This window comes from Python bivittatus, unplaced genomic scaffold (assembly GCF_059951505.1).
Source record: "Python bivittatus isolate LINGU-HERP-01145 unplaced genomic scaffold, Pbiv_v1 ctg000020_np1212, whole genome shotgun sequence".
NCBI lineage: Eukaryota > Metazoa > Chordata > Lepidosauria > Squamata > Pythonidae > Python > Python bivittatus.
In genome coordinates, this window is record NW_028277030.1 from 71,522,746 (window position 1) to 71,546,208 (window position 23,463).

At 42.0% G+C, this 23,463-nt stretch overlaps 1 protein-coding gene and 1 pseudogene across 4 annotated transcripts in view; one reads left to right on the forward strand and one right to left on the reverse strand.

The window, feature by feature from the left end:
• MAP3K5 (mitogen-activated protein kinase kinase kinase 5) overlaps positions 1-20,445 on the reverse strand; it is a 105,839-nt gene extending 85,394 nt beyond the window's left edge. For 2 of the 4 annotated variants that reach the window (XM_025168207.2, XM_007420902.4), the window contains exon 1: positions 19,560-20,444. In XM_025168207.2, coding sequence (XP_025023975.1) covers positions 19,560-19,995 — 436 coding nt within the window. In that variant the 5' untranslated portion in view covers positions 19,996-20,444. Of the gene's footprint in view, positions 1-19,489 lie in introns of all 4 variants that reach the window. The other 2 variants (XM_088141208.1, XM_088141220.1) reach the window with 2 other exon arrangements.
• Positions 20,446-20,606: 161 nt separating this feature from the next.
• LOC148217089 (uncharacterized) lies at positions 20,607-22,935 on the forward strand (annotated as a pseudogene).
• The last annotated feature ends 528 nt before the right edge of the window (positions 22,936-23,463 follow it).

Here is a 23,463-nt window from a genome sequence, read left to right on the forward strand (position 1 = left end):
AATAAAATATAAAAAGGGGATGAAAATAAAACTGTCAAAAATTTCCATCTATTAATTGATGATCCCTGAACTTCAAAAAGACTATTACAGAGTTAGACAAGGGACAAGAAAGGGGCAACTGAAATAAAGGCTAGGGTACTCTTCTGTAATGAAAGACTTTCTGGAGTTAGGAGCATGGAGTGACCAGCAATTACCTGGCTTGCTTGTGAGTTTCCCAGATGCATCTAACTGGCCTCTATGTGTGCTGGGTCAGGATGTAACACAAACCTACTGCAGCCTTCAAGCTAAGCATTCTTAACGTTACACAACTGTAGTTTACCTTCAGAGATCAAAGGGATCCATTTTTGTTTTTGATTTGCCCAATTCTTGCACTTCATTCCTGGGCTTTATGCCAGCACTCATAAACTACTGAACCCAGTCCTCCAACATCCCAAACTAACTATAAAAGGAGGAGGGATATAAATAAAAGGAAGAGGGGTATCAATAAAACTCATTTATCATCTGCAAATATGATAGAATATGACATCCCTTAGAATCAAACAAAATATGAAGTCACACCATTGGTACGATCAAACACGGGCCTTCTACAACCCTGAAAGAAAAAAGTGAGAGAAATAGAGGCAAAGGGGTTTTGCCTCAGTGGTTAATTATCTCCTATTTTCCTTCTCTCCTCCTTTTTGTTTAACTCACCACTGCTATCAAAGAAGGGGATTTAATTGGAAAAATTAGGTTGCCAAAACAACATTCCGAGCAACAGATGGCAGGTGTATTCCACATTCTTTGATCCTTTCACTCCTTTTGCTTTAAAACTGGACCCTCACCCCATTTCTATGCAATTGCTTCCCTCCGAAAATCTATTCTTTTAACCTCTCTCCCCCCTCCCCCCCTCCCTCCCTCCCTCCCTCCCCCCATCCATTCATCCATCCATCCATCCATCCATCCATCCATCCATCCATCCATCCATCCATCCTACCTACCTACCTATCTACCTACCTACAAATCAGTGAATAAATGCTACTGAATTACTAAATAGATGAGATGTAGCCTGCCTTTTCTAGTTCAATTTTGCTGCAGGGCCCCTTTGACAAGTGAATGGAGGAAGACAGGTCAAGGCCCAGCTGAAATAAAGATTTTTTTTTTCTTTTTAAAGCCTATTGCTAAATCATGTTGCCATCAGTGTTACCCATAGCTTCAACCAGGGCTCTTGGGTTAACAAACAGGGGAGCAGCAGAGAAGGTATCACTCAAGAAGTTAGATTTTGCCAAGGGCTTCAGTTCACAACTCACATTCTGTGGGCATTCAATATAAAGATATAAAATATATATTCCATGCAAGAAAAACATGTGCGTAAAATTATTTGGCAAAAAATATTCAGGTACATGCTGCAAGACTAAAAATATCCAACTAGTAATTAAGTTAGATTAAACTGTACTTACATATCCACAACCGAAAGCGGATATGATTCATTTGAATTAGATTGTTCACACTTTGTGCGAAGGCTGTTCTCCTTTGCAAAATTAGATTAAACAAACACGATAAACAGGTTTGCTTTCATTTTTTTACTGGCAGTGCCTGGTAGTTGCAGGTTGTAACAGCAACAATTTGGTCTCTTTAATCTGGCTCTCTGCCCAAAGAGTGTGTGGAAGGGGAAGAAGAAATCCTAGGAAACTTATTTTTACCTTTATGCCTTTTTTAAACAAAACAGCTTTGTTTCAAATAACAGAACAAATACAAAGTCGATATTTTTAAATGCCTGATAGTCTGCTGATATCAAGGGTCCTTGTTTAGATCCCCCTCTAGGCTGCTTTACGAAAGTTTTTTGTTTTCTGTGGATGAATCCCTAATTTTGCATCATATGCAGAGAGCTATAGCAGTGTGGTTTCCCACAAACATTTTCCCCTCTGCTTTATGCACTATGCTTCAGAACAGGGGCTCTGAACAGAAGAAGGCTATGGCTTCTCCTACCCTATTGAGGAGTTCAGGGATGTGCTGTAGCAGGACTATTCTTGGTTATATCACTGAGACTGATAGAACGGAAGGTGCTGTAGTAGTTCAGCGGGAGTGCCGAAAGCATATTCCAGTTCTCCCAAGTTCATTAGCTCCCTCCTAGGGCTGTCTGGCTTACTCCAGGAGCAACAAACTTATGTGTACCTAATAACATTCTTCCTGTGATTTTCTATGATTTCTCATCTGCCCCCATCCCAGTCGAGGGCTGGATTAACCAAGCAGATTATTTGAATGACATCTTGGTTTTGCCCAGAAACAGTCAGGGTTTCAGACGAAATGACTAGTAAATGTTGCCTTCAAATAAAGACAGTATGAATTCAGTCCATACTTATTTTCCCATCATTGGGGAGAAGAGGGCATAAATTTATACCTAAAATGGATTCTTGTATGTCTTCCCCCGAATGTAATGCGCAAATGGACTCTCTAGATCCAGTTACTATTCTCCTATCTTTTACAGCAATTATGATATAAGCAACATCTATTTCAAGAATGTTCAAATGTTTTATTAGGCTCTGTCCAGTAAGGCAACATTCCGTGTAGTCTTCTAATGCGTAAACTTACATGATTTATTCATGTGCTTCCTGTCTGCATCCAGGTGTTTTTTTTCAGCTGACAATGCACAAGCCCAAATTAGCTTCCTAAGAAGTCATGGTGTCTTTTGCAAGAAACTCATTTCCTTTTCACAGCACAGTTCCTTAATGGATCTCCTATCATTCTCTCACCACACTGGAATCTTGGTTGACTAATATTAATATTAGCAAAATTCCTATGATGTCATATCAGTGCAAGGCTCACAGAAGTTTGTGCCATGTTATTTTGTAATATGTTAACAAGACTCCTTGTTATTATTACCAGTGCTCTATCCAATGCTGTTAATGGATTCCACTTCAGATGTCTTTAGGTACTTCCATGAGGAAAGCAAGAAATGGAAGAAGTGGTTAAGGAGGCGTGTGCCTGTTCACTTCATTAAAAGCCAGCAGGCCCAACCGCTGTATCAAAAAGAGGCAAATGATGGAGCAAATATCACTCTCAAGCTTCACAAACGGGATGGCATGAAATCACAGACACTTAATTCTTAGTTCAACTTCTCAGCCTGGCTAAAAAATGATTCCCAGACATGAGTGGGCTGGATTAAAATATCTACTGTAAACAAGAATACAGCGTCAAACACAACTGCTGATGGATCACTTGGTGGCCTTTGGTGCTTGGGAAATATTTATATAACAGCTCTCTCTGGCTTGGGAACTGCTGGTTCCCACCTCACCAGCCTCAATATTTAGAATCATCTCCTTCTGCTACCACTGTCACCAGCTGCATCGGGAAGTCCCTTCTCCCTCCACACAGAGATCAGTGGGGTCAAATGTCCTGTGAAGAAGAACACGAAGACCACTAGCTATAGAAGTGATAATGTCATCTGGACCTCCAGGCAGCCCATTTCTATTACAACTGGTCACCATACAAACCATAAAACATTAAAATTGGATCTCTATATTATCTTGTTTTCTTTTCCCCTCCCATCATCACTTTTCCATCTGCAAACCTGAAGGCAGGGGCTGCTATATTTTTATTATTTTGTATAGCTGAAGAGCAGGGTAAAAATGCCTTCATAAAATAAATGAAATAAAATATACAAGGGCAACAATTGAAACACTAACAGATCCACACATATTTATTCAACAAATATTTCGGTCTTTGGTTACAACACAGATTCAATGGCCAATGTTTAGCAAAGCAAGGCATACTTCAATTGAAATCAGTGGAACTGTGCAAGCAATTCTATACAGTATGTATTAGTTCCAAAATCAGTTTCACTGAAAATTCTTAACATTGGTTGGACTGCAAACTAAACCAGTGTTTCTCAACCTCATCAATTTAGGTGTGTGGACTTCAACCCCCAGTATTCCTTACTCAGCATGCTGGCTGGGGAATTCTGGGAATTGAAGTCCACACAACTTAAAGTTGTAGAGGTTGAGAAACACTGATCTAAACCATCAACTAGCATGATTACTTTTAACCCTAAAAACACCACTTCACTTTTTGTGACTGATAAACCACTGGAAATACAGTAAAACAGGTTATGTGGAAACTCTACCCCACAGAACACAAACAAGCCATAGAGTTCCCTTTCAACCTGGCAGAGCCTTCTCAAGGCTGTACCCTCTTTTGCCAGACAGGGAGAAGCTCTATTCAACAGTCAATTAGAGGTACAGGTAGTCCTTGCTTACCAACTGCCTAGTGCACAACTGTTTGAAGTTACGACGGTGCTAAAAAAATAACTTTGCGATCAATCCTCACATTTATGACCATTGCAGCATCCCACAGTCAAGTGATCACCATTCATGTGCTTTGCAACCAGTGTGCATTTATGACTGTCATAGTGTATCTCATCACATGATTGCCATTCGCATACTTCACAACTGGCATGCATTTTCACTTGCAACAAACAGAGTTAATACTGTACAATATGGAAGATAGAAGTAAAATCATAAGTTGCGGTCACATGATTTTGCACTTAGCGACTGAATTGCCAATCCCAATTGTGGTCTCTAAGGAAGGAGTACCACAATTGATACCATAAAGAGTTTTTTCTGTCCTATGTGAAAACTTTAAAAAATGTTCACTGGTTCAGTGAAGACTTTTAAGACCTTAATGGCACATTTTCAAGGGATATTCATCTCTCTACATTAAAAACAAGTTTTTCAAAAAGCTGCTCCTGGTGCAAATGGCAGTTTCAAACATCGCCCCCCGCCCTGCCCCAAAGACTAACTGCATTGTGAGAAAGCTATTTCAGATTACTCAATGTCTTACCATTGGTCTGCAGTCAGACCAATCCACCTGCATTCTGAGATCAGCTTTGGATTTGTGGGGAAAAAAAATTAGCAAACAAAAGGAATACGAAGTTTTAAATTGTAGCTCCCTACTTCTGGAATTTTGTTCTTATTGATGTCTAAGCTTCCCCATCTTTATAGATTTTCAAGTGGACCACAAAGGTTTATTTGTTCAGCTTGGCCTATAATTGATTTAGGGCTCATAGTTTATACAGTGCTGTCAGGTTTCAACTATTACTTTTTTATATCATTATTTTGTATTGTTCTTTCTGATTTTTTTTTTTTTTTTAGTTTTCTCTAAATGGAGGGTTCTGAATATTTAAAGACAGCCAGTTTGGTGCAGGAGTTAAGGCGTCAGGCTAGAAACCAGGAGACCATGAGTTCCGGTCCAGCCTTAGGCATGAAGCCGTCTGGGTGACCTTGGGCCAGTCACTCTCTCTCAGTCCTAGGAAGGAAGCAATGGCAAACCACTTTTGACAAACCTCGCCAAGAAAATTGCAGAGACTTGTCCAGGTAGTCACCAGGAGTCAACGCTGAGTCAAAGAAACACAAAAATAAATAAATAAATAAATGAAATAAATACATATCATACACGTGACATATAGGGTCACTTCAGATTTTGAAGTACATGGGTACAGAACTGACACCTGCTGACATAAAGTTGATCCCTGCCTATTACACATTGATAGAGCTATAGCCTATCTATCCCATGGTGCAAATGTAGGATTCTTCCATTTTTCATACAGAAGATCCAAATAGTGATACAAAATAAGCTTACTGGAACTCTGAATGGCACAGAGATTCTTATTAATTTTAAGGATACTTTTTAATCTTTGCTAACTGTTTGCTACCAGTGTACGAACTCATATTAGAAATAATATTCTACATCAGTATAGCATATAATTGTCAAATTCACAATGCAACCATGCAGCTCATATAAACACATATAGCCTGAAAAATCTATTTACCTTACTACATTACAACAAGCTGCAAATACAGTGGTACCTTGGTTCACGAACTTAATTCGTTCCACGACTCTGGTCGTGAACCGAATCAAATTTTCCCACAAGGTTCAATGTAAATACGGTTAATCCGTTCTGACCCCTACGAATGTGGTCGCCAACCGATTTTGATCACCAACTGAATCAAATTTTCCCATAAGGTTCAATGTAAATACGGTTAATCCGTTCTGAACCATATGTATTTTTTTTTAACCACAAAAATATGAAACAAAGTACAGTATAGTACAGTATGAAGAGAGAGAACACTAACCTAGCTTGAGGCGACCTCTGGCGTGGAGGACAGGAAGGCGGGTGGGGAGGCGGTTATTGTTTGGAGGGAGAGTCCCCCTCCCTACAGGAAGCCACGACCACGTGTCACAGCAGGGAAAATGGCCGCGGGTCATGTTCATCACCTGATGTGGAGTTCGTGAACGGAAGCAAAATTTTGCGAATGGTGCTGGTCGCGAACCGAATTGTTCGTGAACAGAAGCGTTCGTGAACCAAGGTACCACTGTACTGAGAGTACTATAATATATTCAACTGCAGTCATGCAGGTAGAAATGAATGTTCTTTCAATCACATTTCACCAACACAAACAGATCCAATGTATAATCAGATTCCAACAATTAAAACATTCAAAAAATATGCAATAAAGTCAGTATACACAAGCTAGTTCACATGGTGTATTATTCATCTATGAATATCACTGAATAGCTTGAGTTGATGAATCTACCACTTTATCTATCATTTGACCAGTGATCACATGTGTCTGCCTTTTAGTGTACCAGTCAGTTTCCCTGTAAAGTAAGCCAAGGGCCAATTTCAATAAAATGACTTCCTTCCAAAGAGAAATAAATGATCGTGACAGAATGTGTTTGGAGGGTAGGAAAAGAGAGGAAGTCAATTGACCCGAATATAGAGAAAAATCTAAAATTTATTTTTATCATGGCCTTTTCTGATGCCAGCTAAACAAAGATAGTCTTTCTACCAGTGATTCAATTATCACAACTTATTATGGTAGTATAGGTTCATGAAGCATGACTCCAAGCATGAGGAGAGGGTCATTTTTATCTCTTTAGGAACAAACCCCAGACAAAGAGTTCTCTGGAGAAGAAACAAAACAACATTGGAAGAAACCTCAGCAAACCCAAGGCAGGGTCTGCTGTGGCAGTTTGGGGAGGGGGAGGGAAAGAGCAGAAACTGTCTTTCAGGGAAAGTAAGCAGAAACATAACTCATGCATTTGTATTTTTAAACATTCACTTCAGTAACTGGTAACGACTATAAGGCTGGCACAGCTTTTCTACAACTATAAATGGCAGATGCTGCAGGATGTACTACAATTCGGCATGGAAATAATTTAGTCAGCTATTAATACGAAACCAACGTGTTTTAGAAGCCACCATCTGCTACAACAATAGAAAAAGGAGGGGATGCAACTTTACATTTCATCAAGAATACTAGAAGATTATAAAATAAAATATGAATCGTTTTATAAACCAAAGTCCAGGCTCATCCTTGTGTGTGCATATTGAGTTAAATGAAAAATCTTTGGAATGTAGCATTTCCTCAGGTAAGCAAGGAACTCTTGGCAAAGAATCCCTGGAATTTAGAAAGAAATTGGACTTCTTTCACTCTGTATCTTTGTATACACAGCCTTCCCATATGTATAAAAGCATGTATGGTACAAATGAGCATAAGCCACTCTTTATTGTAGGGAATAACAAAGCTATGTAATAAACAAGAAGGGTGAAGCATGATTTTGTTGTATTATAATACTTTTAGTTCTGAGCTGCAAAGATCCAGGTGGCCAGTAGATGGGAGCAAAGAGAAGCTGACAATACTATATTTTTGCCACCATTCAGGGATTGTCTAACCCAGCCATGCACTTGCATGCCAGTCCTAAGACCAGATAAATGGGGAGGGTTGAGGAAAGACCTGGTGATCTACCTTGTAAAAACCTTGCCAAGAAAATTTTATGAAAAGGCTCTCAAATGAATCAGATATGGTGCCCTTTGGTAGGACCCCCCAGGTCAGAAGTATGTAATATGTAATTAAGGTGAAAAATAAGTTTGAACTGCCGGACACTGCTGAGAAGATGCCCGACACACTGTGGCAGGAAATTAAATTGACCATCAGTGAGACAGCAGTTGAACACAAACCATACAAGAAGCCAGAGAAAAAGTACAAGTGGCTCTCAGATGAAACCATAAGAATAGCGGAGTGAAGAAAAGCAGATAAAGCAGCAGGAAAACAGGAGGAAGCAAGGAGATTGAATGCGGATTTCCAAAAAGCAGCAAGGAAAGACAATATACAGTAGTTTACTGGGACCAGCGCTGCAAGTAGCTAGAAGAGGACTGCATGAAGGGTCGTACCAGGAATGCATTTGCACAAGTCAAAAGGATTCAAACTCCATTTACAGCTCACAAAAGCATAATCAAAAACAAGCAAGGAAGAGAACTGTCTGACCAACAAAGTGTTAAGAACAGATAGCAAGAATATACAGAAGAGCTGCTCAGGATGATGAGGAAAGGGAAGCAGAAACAGAACCAGCCACCTTCAGGAAGAAGTGAAGCGGGCAGTGAGCCAACTGCCATACAACAAGGCCCCAGGTATTGATACCATCTCCACAGAATTGCTGAGGCCTGTACCACCCACAACCATCACAGCCTTGTGCCAGAAAATTTGGGAAATGAACACAGGACTGGAAAAGATCAGTCATTGCCAAAAAAGGGAGAATTCAAGGATTGCTCCAACTGCCGCACAATTGCCCTCATCCCTCACGCTAGCAAGATTATCCTTAAGATTATACAACGTCTGGCGCCAACCATCAAAAGGGAATTACCAGATGTTCAAGCTGGCTTCAGAAGGGGTCATTAACATATTGCAAATCTATACTGGATCATGGAAAAATCTCAAGAATATCAAAAGAACATCTACATCTGCTTTATTCACTACAAGAAAGCCTTTGATTGTGTTGATCATGCAAGCTGTAGAAAGTGCTTGAAGACCTAGGGGTGCCAACACATCTGGTCAAGTTGGTGCAGTCACTGTACACAAATCAGGAAGCCACTGTGTGAACACCATATGGAGACAGTGATTGGTGCAAGAGAGAGAAAGGAGTACAACAAGGTTGCATTCTTTCACCTTTTTATTCAACCTGTATGCCCAAGTGATCATGAAGAAGCTGGAACTTAATCAAAAACTGGAGTAAAGATTGGAGGAAGAAACATCAACAATCTCTGATATGCCGACAACACAACTCTCCTTTCAGAAACCAAACATGGCCTGAAACATCTGACCAAAAGGATTAAAGAAGAAAGCGAGAAGTTTGGCCTCTTCCAGAAAATCAAAAAGACCAAGCTCATGACTACTGTGACTACTGTGAAATGTCAAAATAGCAATTGACGGAGAAGAGATCAAATATGTGCAAGAATTCACTTTCCTAGGATTGCAAATTGAACAAAGCAGTGAATGCAGTCCAGAAATAAAGCGTCAAATCACACTGGGTCGCACAGCAATGATGAGCATGAAGTGAGTATGGAAAAGCAAGGACATCAGCCTGGCAACGCAGATTAGTCCGCAATATTGTGTTTCCCATAGCTCCCTACGGTTGCAAAAGCTGGACCATAAAAAAACTAGACAAGAAGAGAATCGACTCTTTCAAGCTGTGGTGTTGGAGAAGGGTCCTGCACATTCCTTGGTCAGCAAAGGTGACAAACAAGCAAGTACTGGAGCGTATAAAACCAGACATGTCATTGGAGGGCAAAATCACAACTTTCTGCCTTACATATTTTGGCCATGCCACACAATCAAACTCACTGTTATGCTCGGAATGGTCAGCAGTAAAAGGAAATGAAGCCACTAAAAAGCACAGTGGCCAGACACCATCAAACACAAGCCAGAGCGTAAAGCAACTAAAAGCAGTACAAGGCTGGAAAATGTGGAGACAGCTGGTCCATAGAATCGCCAAGAATCGGATGACTGAAAAGATAGCATCATTATCATCAGGGATTGCCTGGATTTCTGCAGCTCAACCACGTTATGTCCACCTGTACAGTATTACAAAACATTCTGTACTTTGAAAAGAATGTAAAACCTGCAGCAAAATCTGATCCTTGGTTAAGGGAAATAACAATGGACTTAAATAGCAAATTATAATAGGAGCCACATAAGCAAGCAATTCTAATGCTGTTTCTCCAGAGGTTCTGAACTCCTGATCCCCAGTCAGAGGAAGGAAGAAACACCTGCATGTACAAGTGTCCCTTATCATCTTTCTATAGAATTAGATTATTTCTTTAAGATTAAGAAGTAGCAAATAACATGCAACTTTTGTTTGCATTGCTCTACCTTTCAGGAGCATTTTTCTCAACCTCTAACTCTTGAAAACGAGAAAAGGAGAATGACACCTGTAGGATCTCTGGCTTAGTATTACAATAGCTGTGTATATAGTTGCATCCTCTTCTGCAAGCCAGAAGTGAAGATAGCCACTTATTTTTTCAACAACATAACTAACACAACATGATTGGTGAGAGATGTGTTCCCCAAGTAAACACCAGTATGTGATTTTCAATTAAAGATGTTAGAATCACTGTTACCTCATAATCTTAGATTTCCTTGCCTTCCTGCAGTAGGAACTTGTACTTCAGACCCTATTCTCTGCCTAATTTTTTTCACCAAATGCCTCAAATCCTTGTCTTTTAGTCCATCATCTACTCTGGGTACTTCCTTGACCCACTCTATCCCCAGATTCTCTTATCCAGCTCCATGATCTTCTCATGTTTCCATAGTAGTATTGTTGCCTTTTCTGGTTGTACTGTACAGTTGGAAGTTCAAAGTATTTTCCACTTTGCTTCCTGGTGATCTGCAACAATCTAAAATATCCAGGATGGGCCAGGAAAGTTATCAGAATATTTAGGAATATCCCATCACAAGCAGTAACATCTTACTTACAAGACTGAGGATTGCAGGCAGCAGAAGTGTTCAACCTGCTTTGTGTATGTGAGGTGATGTTTTCATTTTTCACTCCACTTCAGAGATACTCAGTGACAAAACAAATCTTATGAGTCCTCCAATTTTAACAAGTTGCCACAAAACTGCCTAAAATAAGCTTTGGATGATGAAGTACAAACTATTTAATAAAAATTCATTGCACAATGTAAGACTTATTATCAATTAGGTCCACTTTTGCAAGCTAATATCTAGTAGTTATCCATCCCCATGAACTACCATAAGAATAAAAATAAGTTTCCCTTCAGGAGTTCCTTTGCATTTGCCAAACTTCTCATACAGTTATGACACTGTTTTGAAAATGACTGAGAAGTAATATAAAATAAATAAATTCATAAAATAGATGCATCTTTGGGGTCAAGAAGTACTGCAAAAGGGAAATGATGCATCGGTTAAAATAAAGATTTATGCAACAGGCATCAATCTCTGAGTCATAAACCAGCATCTGAAATCAGAGAAATGTTTTTACAACTAAACCAAAACAATACTGTAAGGAAATATTGCTTTACTGTGTAAAATGCATATAGCATAGCCTGGTGATTCTGAGTCAGAAAAGAGTTTTATATGCACTGACACAGAGATTTGGAATTTCTCTATTATACCTTTCAATTACAGGTAGTCCTCAGTTAACAACCATTTGTTTAGTATCCATTCAGAGTTATAATGGTGCTGAACAAAGGCACTTACAATCATTGTACCACCCCCATGGTCATGTTATTATGATCCATGCACTCAGCAACCAGCTCACACATACAACAGCTGCAGCGTCCCAGGGTCACATAATTGGCATTTGTGACCTTCCCAGCAGGCTTCTGGCAAGCAAAATCAATGGGGAACTGTGTGATTTGCTTAATGACTGCATGATTTGCTTAATGACTGCTGCAAAAAAGATCATAAAATCAGGCGCAATTCGCTTAACAACCGCCCTGCTTAATAACAAATTTTCTGGTCCCTATTGTGGTCATTAAGGGAGAACTACCTCTAACGCTATGGTAGGATTTAAGAACGCCAGATCATCCTGCAATAAGGTCCTATATTATAGTCATGTTTCTTAATGTTATGTCTATGGGTGCCAAAGTGATATAGATCCCTTGATATTCACCATGCCTCCTTGCTTTTAATTTTCTCCTGAGTCTCTTAAAAAAAAAGGTGGTATTCTACAAAACAAAATGCCAATCTGAAGCATAACCTTTATTTCCAAAATTGTTCCAGGATATACTCCAGAAATGCCCTGTGTTCTATCTGGAAGTACGCACAGCTCTCCAGAAGCAAAAATAAAAATAAAACATCTGAGAATAGTGTGGAATAAGTGTACTTCAAAGAAATTGCCACTTACTTTACACATTGTTGTAAAATGGTGCTTTATAACTGTCCATAATCATTTTGTAAGTGACCAAAGCAGGCTCTTAAACTTCCAGATGTACTCACTAGCCCCAAAACACAGGCCTACGTTGTTATGACTATCTGAGAACAACTCAATCTCCTGAATACAAACTTGAGTAGGCAAAGAAATTGCCACACTCCTGGAGCTCAAGGCAGCTTACACATTTTATCCCTAGAACAGCAGCAATCCAATGAAGTAGGCTGGGTGGAAGGAGTGATTGACCCCAAGTCATCCAATGAGCTTTTGTGGCTGAGAGTAGACTTGAACCTGGGTTTCCCCAGTCTTAGTCTAACACATTAACTTCTACACCAGCCTGGCATCCCAGAGAACAGGAGAAACCAAGGCTCCTCTCCTACCTGGCATTATCCTGGCTGCTCTGCTAATGCACTTTTTCTTCTCTTTTTCCTTCCTGCCTGCACTTTAACAGGTCACCAGGTCTTTTCTACTACTGAGACAGCACATCTGTTTTAACTAAATAATAATAATAATAATAATAATAATAATAATAATAATAATAATAATAGTAGCAGCAGCAGCAGCAGCAGCTGCTGCAAGAAGATCACATAGACTGACTACAAAAAACACCATGACAAAGTAGCAACAATGGTGCATTGGAATATCTGCAAGAAATACCATTTCCCTGCAAGCAAGAACTGGTGAGACTACAAAACAGACAAAGTAATAGAAAATAAAGAAGCTAAAGTGCTCTGGGACTTTAGAGTTCAAACAGACAAGCACCTGCCACACAACATCCCAGACTTAACAACTGTTGATAAGACAGACAAAAAAGTCTGGATAGTGGACACTGCAATACCTGGAGACAGTAGAACAGAAGAGCAAGAACTGGAGAAAATTACAAAATATAAAGACCTACAAATAGAAGTAGAACGACTACGGCAAAGGAAAGCAAAGATAATACCAATAGTAATAGGTGCCCTGGGTGAAATCCCAAAACATCTGGAGCACCACTTGAAAACCATCGGCATTGACAAAATCACCATCAGTCAATTGCAAAAGGCAGCTTTACTTGGAACAGATTATATCCTATGATAGTATCTTTAACACCATCAAACTACAACATCTGCCTATCCCAGGTCCTTGGGAAGGACTCAACAGGTTGGTAAAAATGCCAAATCCAGTCCAAACTGTTGGCTGACTATGTGACCAACCATAATAATATCTATTCATGTTGATCCTGCCCTTGTCCCTTGATTCTGTCCCCACCACACTCATCTGCTTCTCTCTCTGAAGATGGTTTGGTCCCAAGTATCCCCTGAAGTTAGACTCTGTATTTGGGCCTCAAAGCCTGGCCTTATACTTGTGAGGCAGACCTGATGTAGGGAGCCAGGAAGATGACCCTGGAGAAGGAATCCAGAGGTTGGTAAGTGCAGAAGAAACATGTGCTGTCCAGTGAGGCAGGAGAATATTACAACAAGACTCAGGCTATCCCCCTCCACCCACTTCCTGTGGGATAAGAGGGAGATAAGGGGAGACACAGGAAGACTTGCAAGATTTTGTCATTATAGCCTATCTCAAGAAAGTGTATTTCTAGTTGTCCTGTGGAGGCTGTTTCCTAGTCTGGTCTACTTTGAAGGGCTGACAAATCCTCTACCCTGAACTGAGCAGAGCAAATTTAAAAATCTCTGTGCTTTCCTTCTGCATCCTCAAGATCCCTTACTGCTCAAACTTATCTTAATGACTTCACTGTTCATTTTTAATATATTTTCCTCTTTCATATATTTTGCTATGGCCCTCACCCCACACTGGAAGAGTTACCTGAAATTACTCACAATTCTGTGAGCACACAGGTAGGTTACAACCCTATAGGTAGTCCTCACTTAACAACCATTCATTCAGCATCTGTTTGAAGCTACAACTGTGCTGGACGAATGGTAGTTACAACCGGTCCTCAAAGTTATGGCCATTACAGCACTCCCAGTGTCATGTAATCAAATTTTGGGCACTGCAAAATTTTCAACTGCAGCATGCACTTCAACCTCCACTTGCCTATTTACCTCCCATCTCTGCCCTTTTGGCTGCCCCTGCTGTCCTGCACTCCGCTGCCCTCCCACTGACCTTTACCATCTTCTTCCTCCCGGTGCTGATGACACACACCCAGCTGAGGCCCTTCGCGATGCCTCACACCCTGCAATCTACTGTGTCTGCCACACGCACCCCCACTGATAGGTGTCACAGAGGTCTTCTGGAGGTGTTTCAAAGGGCCAGCAGCTGCCTTGGCTGGGTGCACACCTTGTCAGCAGTGAGAGGAAGACAAAAACAAGGTCAGCTGGGGGCAGCAGGGGGTGGCAGAGGTAGGTGGCGGAGTACAGGGCAGCCAGAGATATGGAGAGATAGGCGGGTGGGGGGAGTTGAAGCAGAGGTGAGCATGGCAGGGTAGTGGAGCCTCATCTGCTGAAGGGAGCTCACCTGGCCTGGCTGGAGAGGAGGCAGCAGGATGGAGCCAGCAGTTCATGCAGGGCAGGAGAAGTGTAAAGTCCTTGCCTAACGATTGCACAGTCTTACCTAATGACCACAAGTGGGACTAACGAAACTGCCGTCGCTAAGCAGTGTGGTCACGTGATGTTTCACCTAATAACCGCTTTGCTTAGTGACAGAAATTCCAGACCCAATTAGGGTTGTTAAGCAAGGACTACCTGTAGCCCAGCAGTCCCGTTTGTGGTCCATGACGATGGTGCAGGTGGACTGTGAGAAGATAATGTGTCAATAACATAACTGCATGGGACTTTTTATGTAGTATAATATTCAAATTAGATTATGATTCATAATGCATTTTATCTGATAAAAGTCCTTATGTAAGATGCTTAAATGGTCACATTAGTCTTTTGCAGCAAGAACAAAATGTTGTGGCATCTTAAAAACAAACCAATTAACAGTTGCCTAAGTTTTTGTGGATCACAGTCCATTTCTTCCAGACATCTGATAAAATAACTGCAAACCTTGAATGTTAATATAATAAATGTGCTAGATTTTAAAGTGCCAATAAAGCTCTTTATTATTTTGGTATAAATACTGTATAATATTCAGTGACTTTAAGTAGTCCTTTTTCACAACATCAACATGAACATGACACTTCATAGTGTCAAACTTCGCAATCTGAATATGGGGATGCAAACATGTAATTTGCATCAAGAAAAAGACTGGGAACTGTTGCTGCAGCCCATCAGTGAAAATTCTTCAACATTTTTTGTGCCAAAGAATAACATTACTTGAAATATTGAAACCACTGAAGGCATTTTTTTCACCACCACACTAGTCATCCTAAAGCAGGCCACACGTCTTAAAGTTGCCAAGGTTGAGAAACACTGTCCTAAAGACAACCATAAAAACTGTGCAGAACAATTGTCTCCAACCTGGCCCCCAGAATGTCAGTTTTTGTCACTGTGGTGTTCATTTTGATATTTATTTATTGCATTTATATCCTGCAGCTCTTGGTATCTCACATAATATAAGAAACATTAAAACACCCAATTAAGATTAAAATAGCAGTTAAATAGCTAAATTATAAAATCATAAAAGAAGAACACAACATAATTTTCCTAAAAGCTATCGGGGGGGGGGCATTCTGATCTCTGCTGGGCAACTATTCCAAAGCACCACCAGTGAAACGTAGTGCCTCAAAGCTTCAGCTCCCCTTACCACCTGGAAGTGTGGATCTACATAACAGGAGAGCCAACAGGGAAAGAAAAAACTATAACCCCGAACTTGGTTGACCTTTCTTCCCCAGGACAGCTTGTTGGATAATCATTTAAAATTAAATAATATTTACTCTACGGGTGACAGACAAGAGTTCATTGGAACACGAGATCTTATTTGAGAAGAAATATTAATAAGGAATTCATAAGACTCACATAAGTGGATTCTGACTAATACAATAGGAGTTTTTAAAATCCTTCCCATTCAACCTTTCTCACTCATCCAAATCTGGTCTGCAGGGTTTCCTAGTATTCTGAAAAAGAATTTGAGAACATTTGGGCCTGTAGGCAGAGAAGATATATATCTTGCCAGCACTGTCCACTGTATTGGAAGGCCCCGTTGGATACAACCATGGTCACTCCTTGCTGGTTTATATGTCCCAATAAGCCAGAATTTTCTGAATGGTGACTGATTAGGATTGGGCATAGTGCCCAATCTGTCTCAATTGACTGGGAGATGTTGAACAAACCAGGGAGCCTCAGACTATGGCATTTTTACCATGACATTCAGATTGTAATCCTTAGCTCGTGGCTCCTATAAAAACAGAAATGTAAGCCATAGTTTGTTTGGGGGCTTGAGGGTTTGGCTTAGTATGACATCCTGGATTGGGTATAATATGAAAGAACCATACTCAGAGATTCCCTGGTTCGTTTAGCAATTCCCACATTGTGGAGGAAAGGCAGCATGCCTTAGCATGCTTACTCTGTTCCAGTAAGCCAGCATTCAAAGGACTCCGCTTATTGTAAGATATAAACCAACCCTTTGATGATTCGCCACCATTCTTTCTTTGTCTGCCAAGCAAGACTGCTGTAGGATAGAAACAGATATCATTGCTTTCCCTTTCAGCATATCTGGGTGTATATACATAGACTCAGAGCGCACTGACTCTGGTATAACGAACCTACAGTTAAAGTGGGCCTGAGCAGCTGGTGGCAGATTGAAGCAGCTATGCATATCCTGGCAGACACCAACCTATATTCAATATATTTTCAAAAGTGTATTTATTTATGAAATGTCCAAGCTGTTTCCCTCATGAAGGACTGTAACAGTGTACAAAGAGCAACAGTGACATAGCCGGTGCAAACAATAAAAAAAAACTACAATAAAACCTAAGAGATTACATTGTTTTATATGAATAATGACACATCTGGTACTAGCAAGTCCACACCAGTCACTCACAATACAAAGGCCTTGCAGAACAGCCACAATTTTAGAAGCTTCCAGAACGCCATGGGAGTGGGAGCCTCGGGGTGGGGGCCAGAGGTTCCAGAGGAAGGGGGGCACTCCACGAAGTATGGCTGGTTTTGTGGGGCCCTCGCACCATTCAGTGGGTGGGAAACCTTCAGCAAGCATTCTCCGTTCACTCAGACTGGGTGGCAGAATCTATCTGGAATAGGCAGTCTCAGAGACCCAGGCCCTGAGGTATATAGGGCTGATTATTGTATAATCACCAGCACCTTGAATTGATTTGGAAACACACAGGTAGCCAATGCAGCTCCCACAGCAGTGGCATTTCATGGCAGTAGTAAAACTCTGTCATAAGCATACAAGCTGTTGCATTTTGCACCAGCTGAAGTTTCCAGGTGGGCTTCAAGGGCAGCCTCATGTAAAGCAAATTACAGTAATCCATACAGAAGATGCCTAGGGCATGACTGCCCCTCTTCTAAGTAAGGCCACAATTGGCACATCAGCTGAAGCTGGGCAAAGGCCCTCCTGACCACAGACTCTATCTCCTTTTTGCTCTGAGCCCAGGAGGACCTTCAAATAGCAAGCCTGCTCTCCATGGGGGAACATAACCCTGTTAGGACTCAAAGACGGCATATTTCCAGAATCCAAGGGCTTTTGAATGAATAACCACTTGTCCTTACCTACCTTAACCTGAGCTTGTTTCTCTGCGTATATCCAAATGCTACAGCCTCCAGACTTCAGGCCCTATACCACATAATGGAGTGCCCAGGGGCCAGACCTGTCCCACCCCATAACCTGCACACCCAGGAAGATGCAGAACCACCATAGCACAGTACCTCCAACTCCCCATCCTCAGAGATCTAGGAAGATTCACAAGTGAGATTGATGCAGCTTCAGTTATGAGCCCAGGCCAGAAAGTTTAAAAGATGAGCCAGGTGTGTGGTGAAACAGCCACTGATACAATCATATCACGAACAAAACCTAAGTTTGGATGTGCTCAGCCCAGAGACACATGAATAAGCCCAAAGGCAAATCAGCAACTAGGAGAACTGAGATGGGTAAATTAATTCTGAATAAAGCTTTATGGCTCCTGGAAAAGTCCTGCACAGTACAAGAGTATATCCAGAGATTTCCTGTCCAGAGACCTATCAACAAAAGACCTATCTGGCTTTGTTTACTGTCCTGAACCAGCTGCCACTGGAACTGGCTAATTCCTATATTCAAACCACGGAAACAGAAAAACATCCAAGGCATGACAAAACAGAGTCCTTACTCCATCTTCTACAAATGCTGAAGGACAAATTTTGGCTTGCCTGAGGACTAGTATGAGCTTCCTTATAAGCCATGGGGAAAGCAGGAAGTATGTCACATTCTGCCTGCCGCAGGACTTCTAGCAAACTTAAGCACAACTTCAGTTTCAAGAATAGAGTCTCAGCTTGACTCAGGCAATGAAGACAGTAGGTCCTTGTATGAGGCTGGAGAGTGCAGTTCCTTCATCAAAGTATAACTACTCCTGACCCAGATAGGAGTAAAAGCTGTAGGTTCAAGAATTAAATATCTAGATTGACTCCATCCCTAAAGCTTCTAATTTTATTTTAAGTACATTAACCAAGTCCATTACCTGGATAAATACACTAACCAAATCCATGCACCTTTAATGCATACACTGGAAAGCAAAAAGACTCAATCTCTTCGATAACTATCATAACTTCAGTTTTAAAACCAATGTCTTCTTACATTTTGAAGATCTGATACCACAGATGATGTTTAGGTTGAAGCTTTGGAAGATGGTCATTGTGAGACAGAAGCAAAGGAATTCCAATTTTCACTTTATGTTCTGTTCAATACCAGTTTTCAAAAATGGGTTTTTCTATACAAGTGAAAGGCACAGCAAGTGGAAGGAAGCCATTTCTAAGAGAACCCATAAGAAAGCCCACTGTTTTTTTTTTCATATATTACTTCTGGAATGGACATCGGTCACTTAGTTGTGCATTAAAAAAAGCGAATTCTGCACATGACAAATGCAAGTATTTTTCTGATAAGCTGAACAGGGAGGTAGCTTTAGTTGAGCAAACAGCAGCAAACCAAGTTCTGTTGCCGCTGACCTTTTTTTACACTTCAGTATCAAAAACAGAAAATGACTCAGAATATTTAAGGATCGCTTCTGGAGGCGCTGAAGACGTTCTTTGACGTTATGTGCTAAAGACCCAACCAATACCCAATCATGACACGCGTCGGAGGGCACTTAGAAGAGCGGGAGAGAAGAGAACTTGCCTCTGCACTACTCTATCGCCAAGCTGGCGGTGAGCAACCTAGCAAAGCGTGTTTACTAAGCACCCTTGCGTCTAAACGGGCTTACCCCCATTGGTGTTCAAGGCCATCGCCACAGACCGTTATGTCCCACGCCCAGACAGAGGCCAGCGACTCACCCGCGTTGTAAAAGCGGTCGAGCACGGACGTCTCCCCGAAGTCGAGCTTGCCGAAGTGCAGAGTTTGCAGGTCGGCGCCAACCGCCTCGCACGCTTCCTTCAGGCTCTGCAGGGCCCCGCTTTCCGCCGCCTGCAGCAGTCCCGGGCTGGCCTCGTTGATCACGTACGACACCGTGGTCCTCCGGCTGCTACCGCCGCCCCCGCCGCTTTTGGGCCGATTTGCTGCGTCTGTGGCCGGACAGGAGGAGCTACTATCCTCGTTCCAAAACGTGCCGGCCGGCGGGGCGCCCGGGCCGGCCGAGAAACCGCGGGCCATCTCCTCGCCTGTCGCCGGCGCTCTCCTGCTGAGCCCGTCTTCGTACAGCAGCGGGCAGCCCGCTCCAGTCATGCTCGGCACGGAGAAGCTGATGATCTCTCCTTCGCTGCTGTCGCTCATGCCGACGGGTCTCTGCAGCGGCGTTTCTCTCGGCCTTCGACTCTCCCGAGGACGGGCTTTCACGCAGATGCTGTCATTGCCTCCCGACCTGTTTTCCTCGGCTGACGGGTATCTCTGCAAGGTTCTGCCTACCTGGAAATCGGGTGCGAGGGAAGGGAGCCCTTCTTCGGCCTCACGCTGCAGACCTGATGGTGGCAGCGAAAACGGCGCGACTTCTTCCGGCGCTTGCCAGCGCCACCATTGCGCACTCCTTTCCGGAGCTTTCTCGGCTCATCAGCCTCGGTAATGTTGCAGCACTAGAAAGACGCGCGATCTCCGGTTTGCAAACTTGCCTCTTCTTGACCAGTTTCGGCCCGGTTCGGCGAGCCTCTCCCCGAGACGCTACACGGCGGCCGCTTCTCCTGAGAGCCTTCGCAGACAGAAAGACAAGAGCAGGACCCTTGCACTTGTTGCATTGCTACAACCCTGCAAGCCGCCGGCAGCCTGCCCAAAGAAAGCCCCGCCTTTCCACCTCAGCCGCGCCCCCTGGCCTATAGTAGGACGAGCTGCGCATTCCTGCGCTAGGAAACAGGAGTGCGAAAGTTTCGGTAAAGAGGAGTCGTTGCAGCAATGAAAGTGAATAACCCTTACAGTACTGTATTATATGGCGCCCTCTGCTGCTCCACTCCTAACCTTTTGCACGGAAGTTTTATTTTTCCCAACGAGGAGCCATTTCAGCCCTTTTTGCATCAAGTGCTTCCCACTAATTATGTTTCTAACAGCTACTTGCAGTGTTTCTCAACTTTGGCGACTTTAAGATGCATGGACTTCAACCCTCAGAATTCTCCAGCCAGCTAGGCTGGCTGGGGAGTTCTAGGAGTTGAACTCCACACATCTTAAAGTTTCCAAGGTTGAAAAACACTGAGCTACTGTATATCTAGGCAGCTTGGTATAGTGGTTAAAGGCGCCAGACCAAATAAAGGGACACCGTGAGTTCTACTTCCTGCCTCAGTCACAAAGCCAGTTAGGTGACCTTGGGCCAGTCCCTCTGTCTCAGCCCCAGGAGGCCAGAGCATATCATTTCCAAAAAATGTGTGCCAAGAAAACTGTCTGAATTTGTCTGTGTGGTTGCCAGGAATCAAAGACTTATTCAAAAGCATACACACACTTGTTCCCAGGCTCAGTTCCTAGCATTTTCAGAAGAATTGGGAAAGTTCGCTATTGGAAATGGCAAGGAAATACCCAGTTATCGATTCTGAGCTTGATAGGCCAGGAGTCTGACTTGAGATATTTTAGGATTCTGTGCAAAAGTAAAAATGTAACAGCTGAGTACAGGTGAAGAAATGGATCCACACAAATAAAGAAGGGACTTTCATCTGGAGTTCAGAGGAAAACACAAGAAAGAGAGGACAGGGACCAGAGAAACTGATAGTTCTGATATTATTGCAGCTGTGAAGGTTGAAAAGGCCGTTTTCTGAATGGCTATTGTATGCCATTACAATAACTGCTGGTGAATAACTGCTTCCTGGTGAGTAAGTCTGTAGGAGAAATATAAGGCAGCCAGGTTCCATAAAATGAGCTGAGCAAGTAACTGAACAGGGATTGCTAACAGAAATTTGTTTTGGGAGTTTCAAATTAATTTTCTCTTTACATCAGCAGTAAGTATGTATGAACTGTATGTAAACACTGTGTACCTTAGGGACCAAGTACATCAAAATGGGGGCAAAAGCAGCTCTAGAGAATTAGTATCTCTGATACCACCGTTGGGAAGATTTCAGAACAGATCACATGATAGTCTGTACCTTGAAAACAATGCAAAAATTACCAGAGGTTTTTGCGTTCTTGCTCCCCTGTTATTTAATATATATATCAATGATCAGCCTTTTGGTCCTGATACATTGTCTTTCATCTATGCTGACAATTTGGTACTTACTGCTCAGGGAGCTAACTTTGAGGAGGTGGAAATTAGGCTTACTCTGGCTCTTAAGAATATGTCAGAATACTATAACGAGAATGGACTAAAACCTAATCCATCAAAAACTAATGTCTGTGGATTCCATCTCAAAAACAGGCCAGACATAGGCTTGATATTATCTGGGATGGAGTGAGTCTGGCACATTGTGAGACACCATGTTACCTTGGCGTTACATTGGACCAAACATTAACTTTTAAAAGACACTGTTGCAATTTAAAGCAAAAGACCTCCACCAGTAATAATCTCCTCAGAAAGTTGGCTGGAACTATCTGGGGTGCCCATCCCATTACTTTACGAATGGCTACCCTTGCACTGTGTTACTCGGCAGCAGAGTATGCCTGCTCTGTTTGGGGCCAGTCTGCACACTCTATACATGTGGATAGGGTGCTGAGTGATACATGTTGTATTGTTACTGGATGTTTGCACCCCACTCCACTTGATAAACTGTATTTCTTGGCGGGAATAGCCCCGCCAGATGTTAGCAGGAGTGTGGCACAAGACATGGAATATGGAAAGGTGTTACATGATCCAGCACACCCATTATTTGGCCAAGTACCTCCTACAAAAAGATTGCAATCAAGAAGGAGCTTTTTAGACTGCGCCGAGGAGATTGTTACCACATCTCAAACAGAATGATTAAAAAGATGGAAATCTCAAGCAAAACATCTTTATGATTGGATGGAACCGCTTGAGGAGTTGCCTGGAGGTTTGGAGGAGGAGTGGATGGTTTGGAGATGTTTAAACAGACTGCGCACTGGTTTGGTTAGAACTAAAGACCATATGGAAAGATGGGGGTTTCTCCCTGAGAACAAGGATGATGTGATGGAGGACTTGGATGAGGAAGTTCAAGGTCATGGGGAGAAGCATCTTCTCAGCCCACAGCCTGAGTGTGTGAAAGCAAAGAGGATGAGACTGGCACCACCCTAAGGAATTTGTAGTGTTCAGTTGCAGACTTTGGGAGTTAGAGTTAGTCTGGCGAGATTCTGTCTAGCAGGTATAAGCTAATAAAGTAACTAAGCAATTCCAGAACTGTCTCATGGAGCTTCTTGGGCTGAACCTGACAGATATTTACTGTGAATGTGGTGCTATTCAAACAACTATCCATCTTTTACAATGTCCCTTGGGACCGACATGCACACAGAATAACTTGCTGGTCGGAAATACTTTTGCCATCAATGTGGCCTGGCATTGGGCAAGAATTATATAAATCTATCCTTTTGTTAAACTTTTCAGTTTTTTAAATTTAGATTTATAATTTTCCCTTTTCTAGTTCCTGCATTTCTGACATGAGACAAGACGAGACCAGAAGTCAGCAAGGATTTGCCAAGAACAACACTTGTCAGACTAGCTTTATATCATTTTTTGATTAGGAATTTACTTGATAGATTGTGAGAATGTTGACATAATGCATGTTGATTTCAGCAAAATATCTGAAGTGTCCCATGACATTCTCATTAGCAGCCTACTTAATGTTGATTAGATGGCATGAGAATTAAACGTGGCTTGAAAACCCT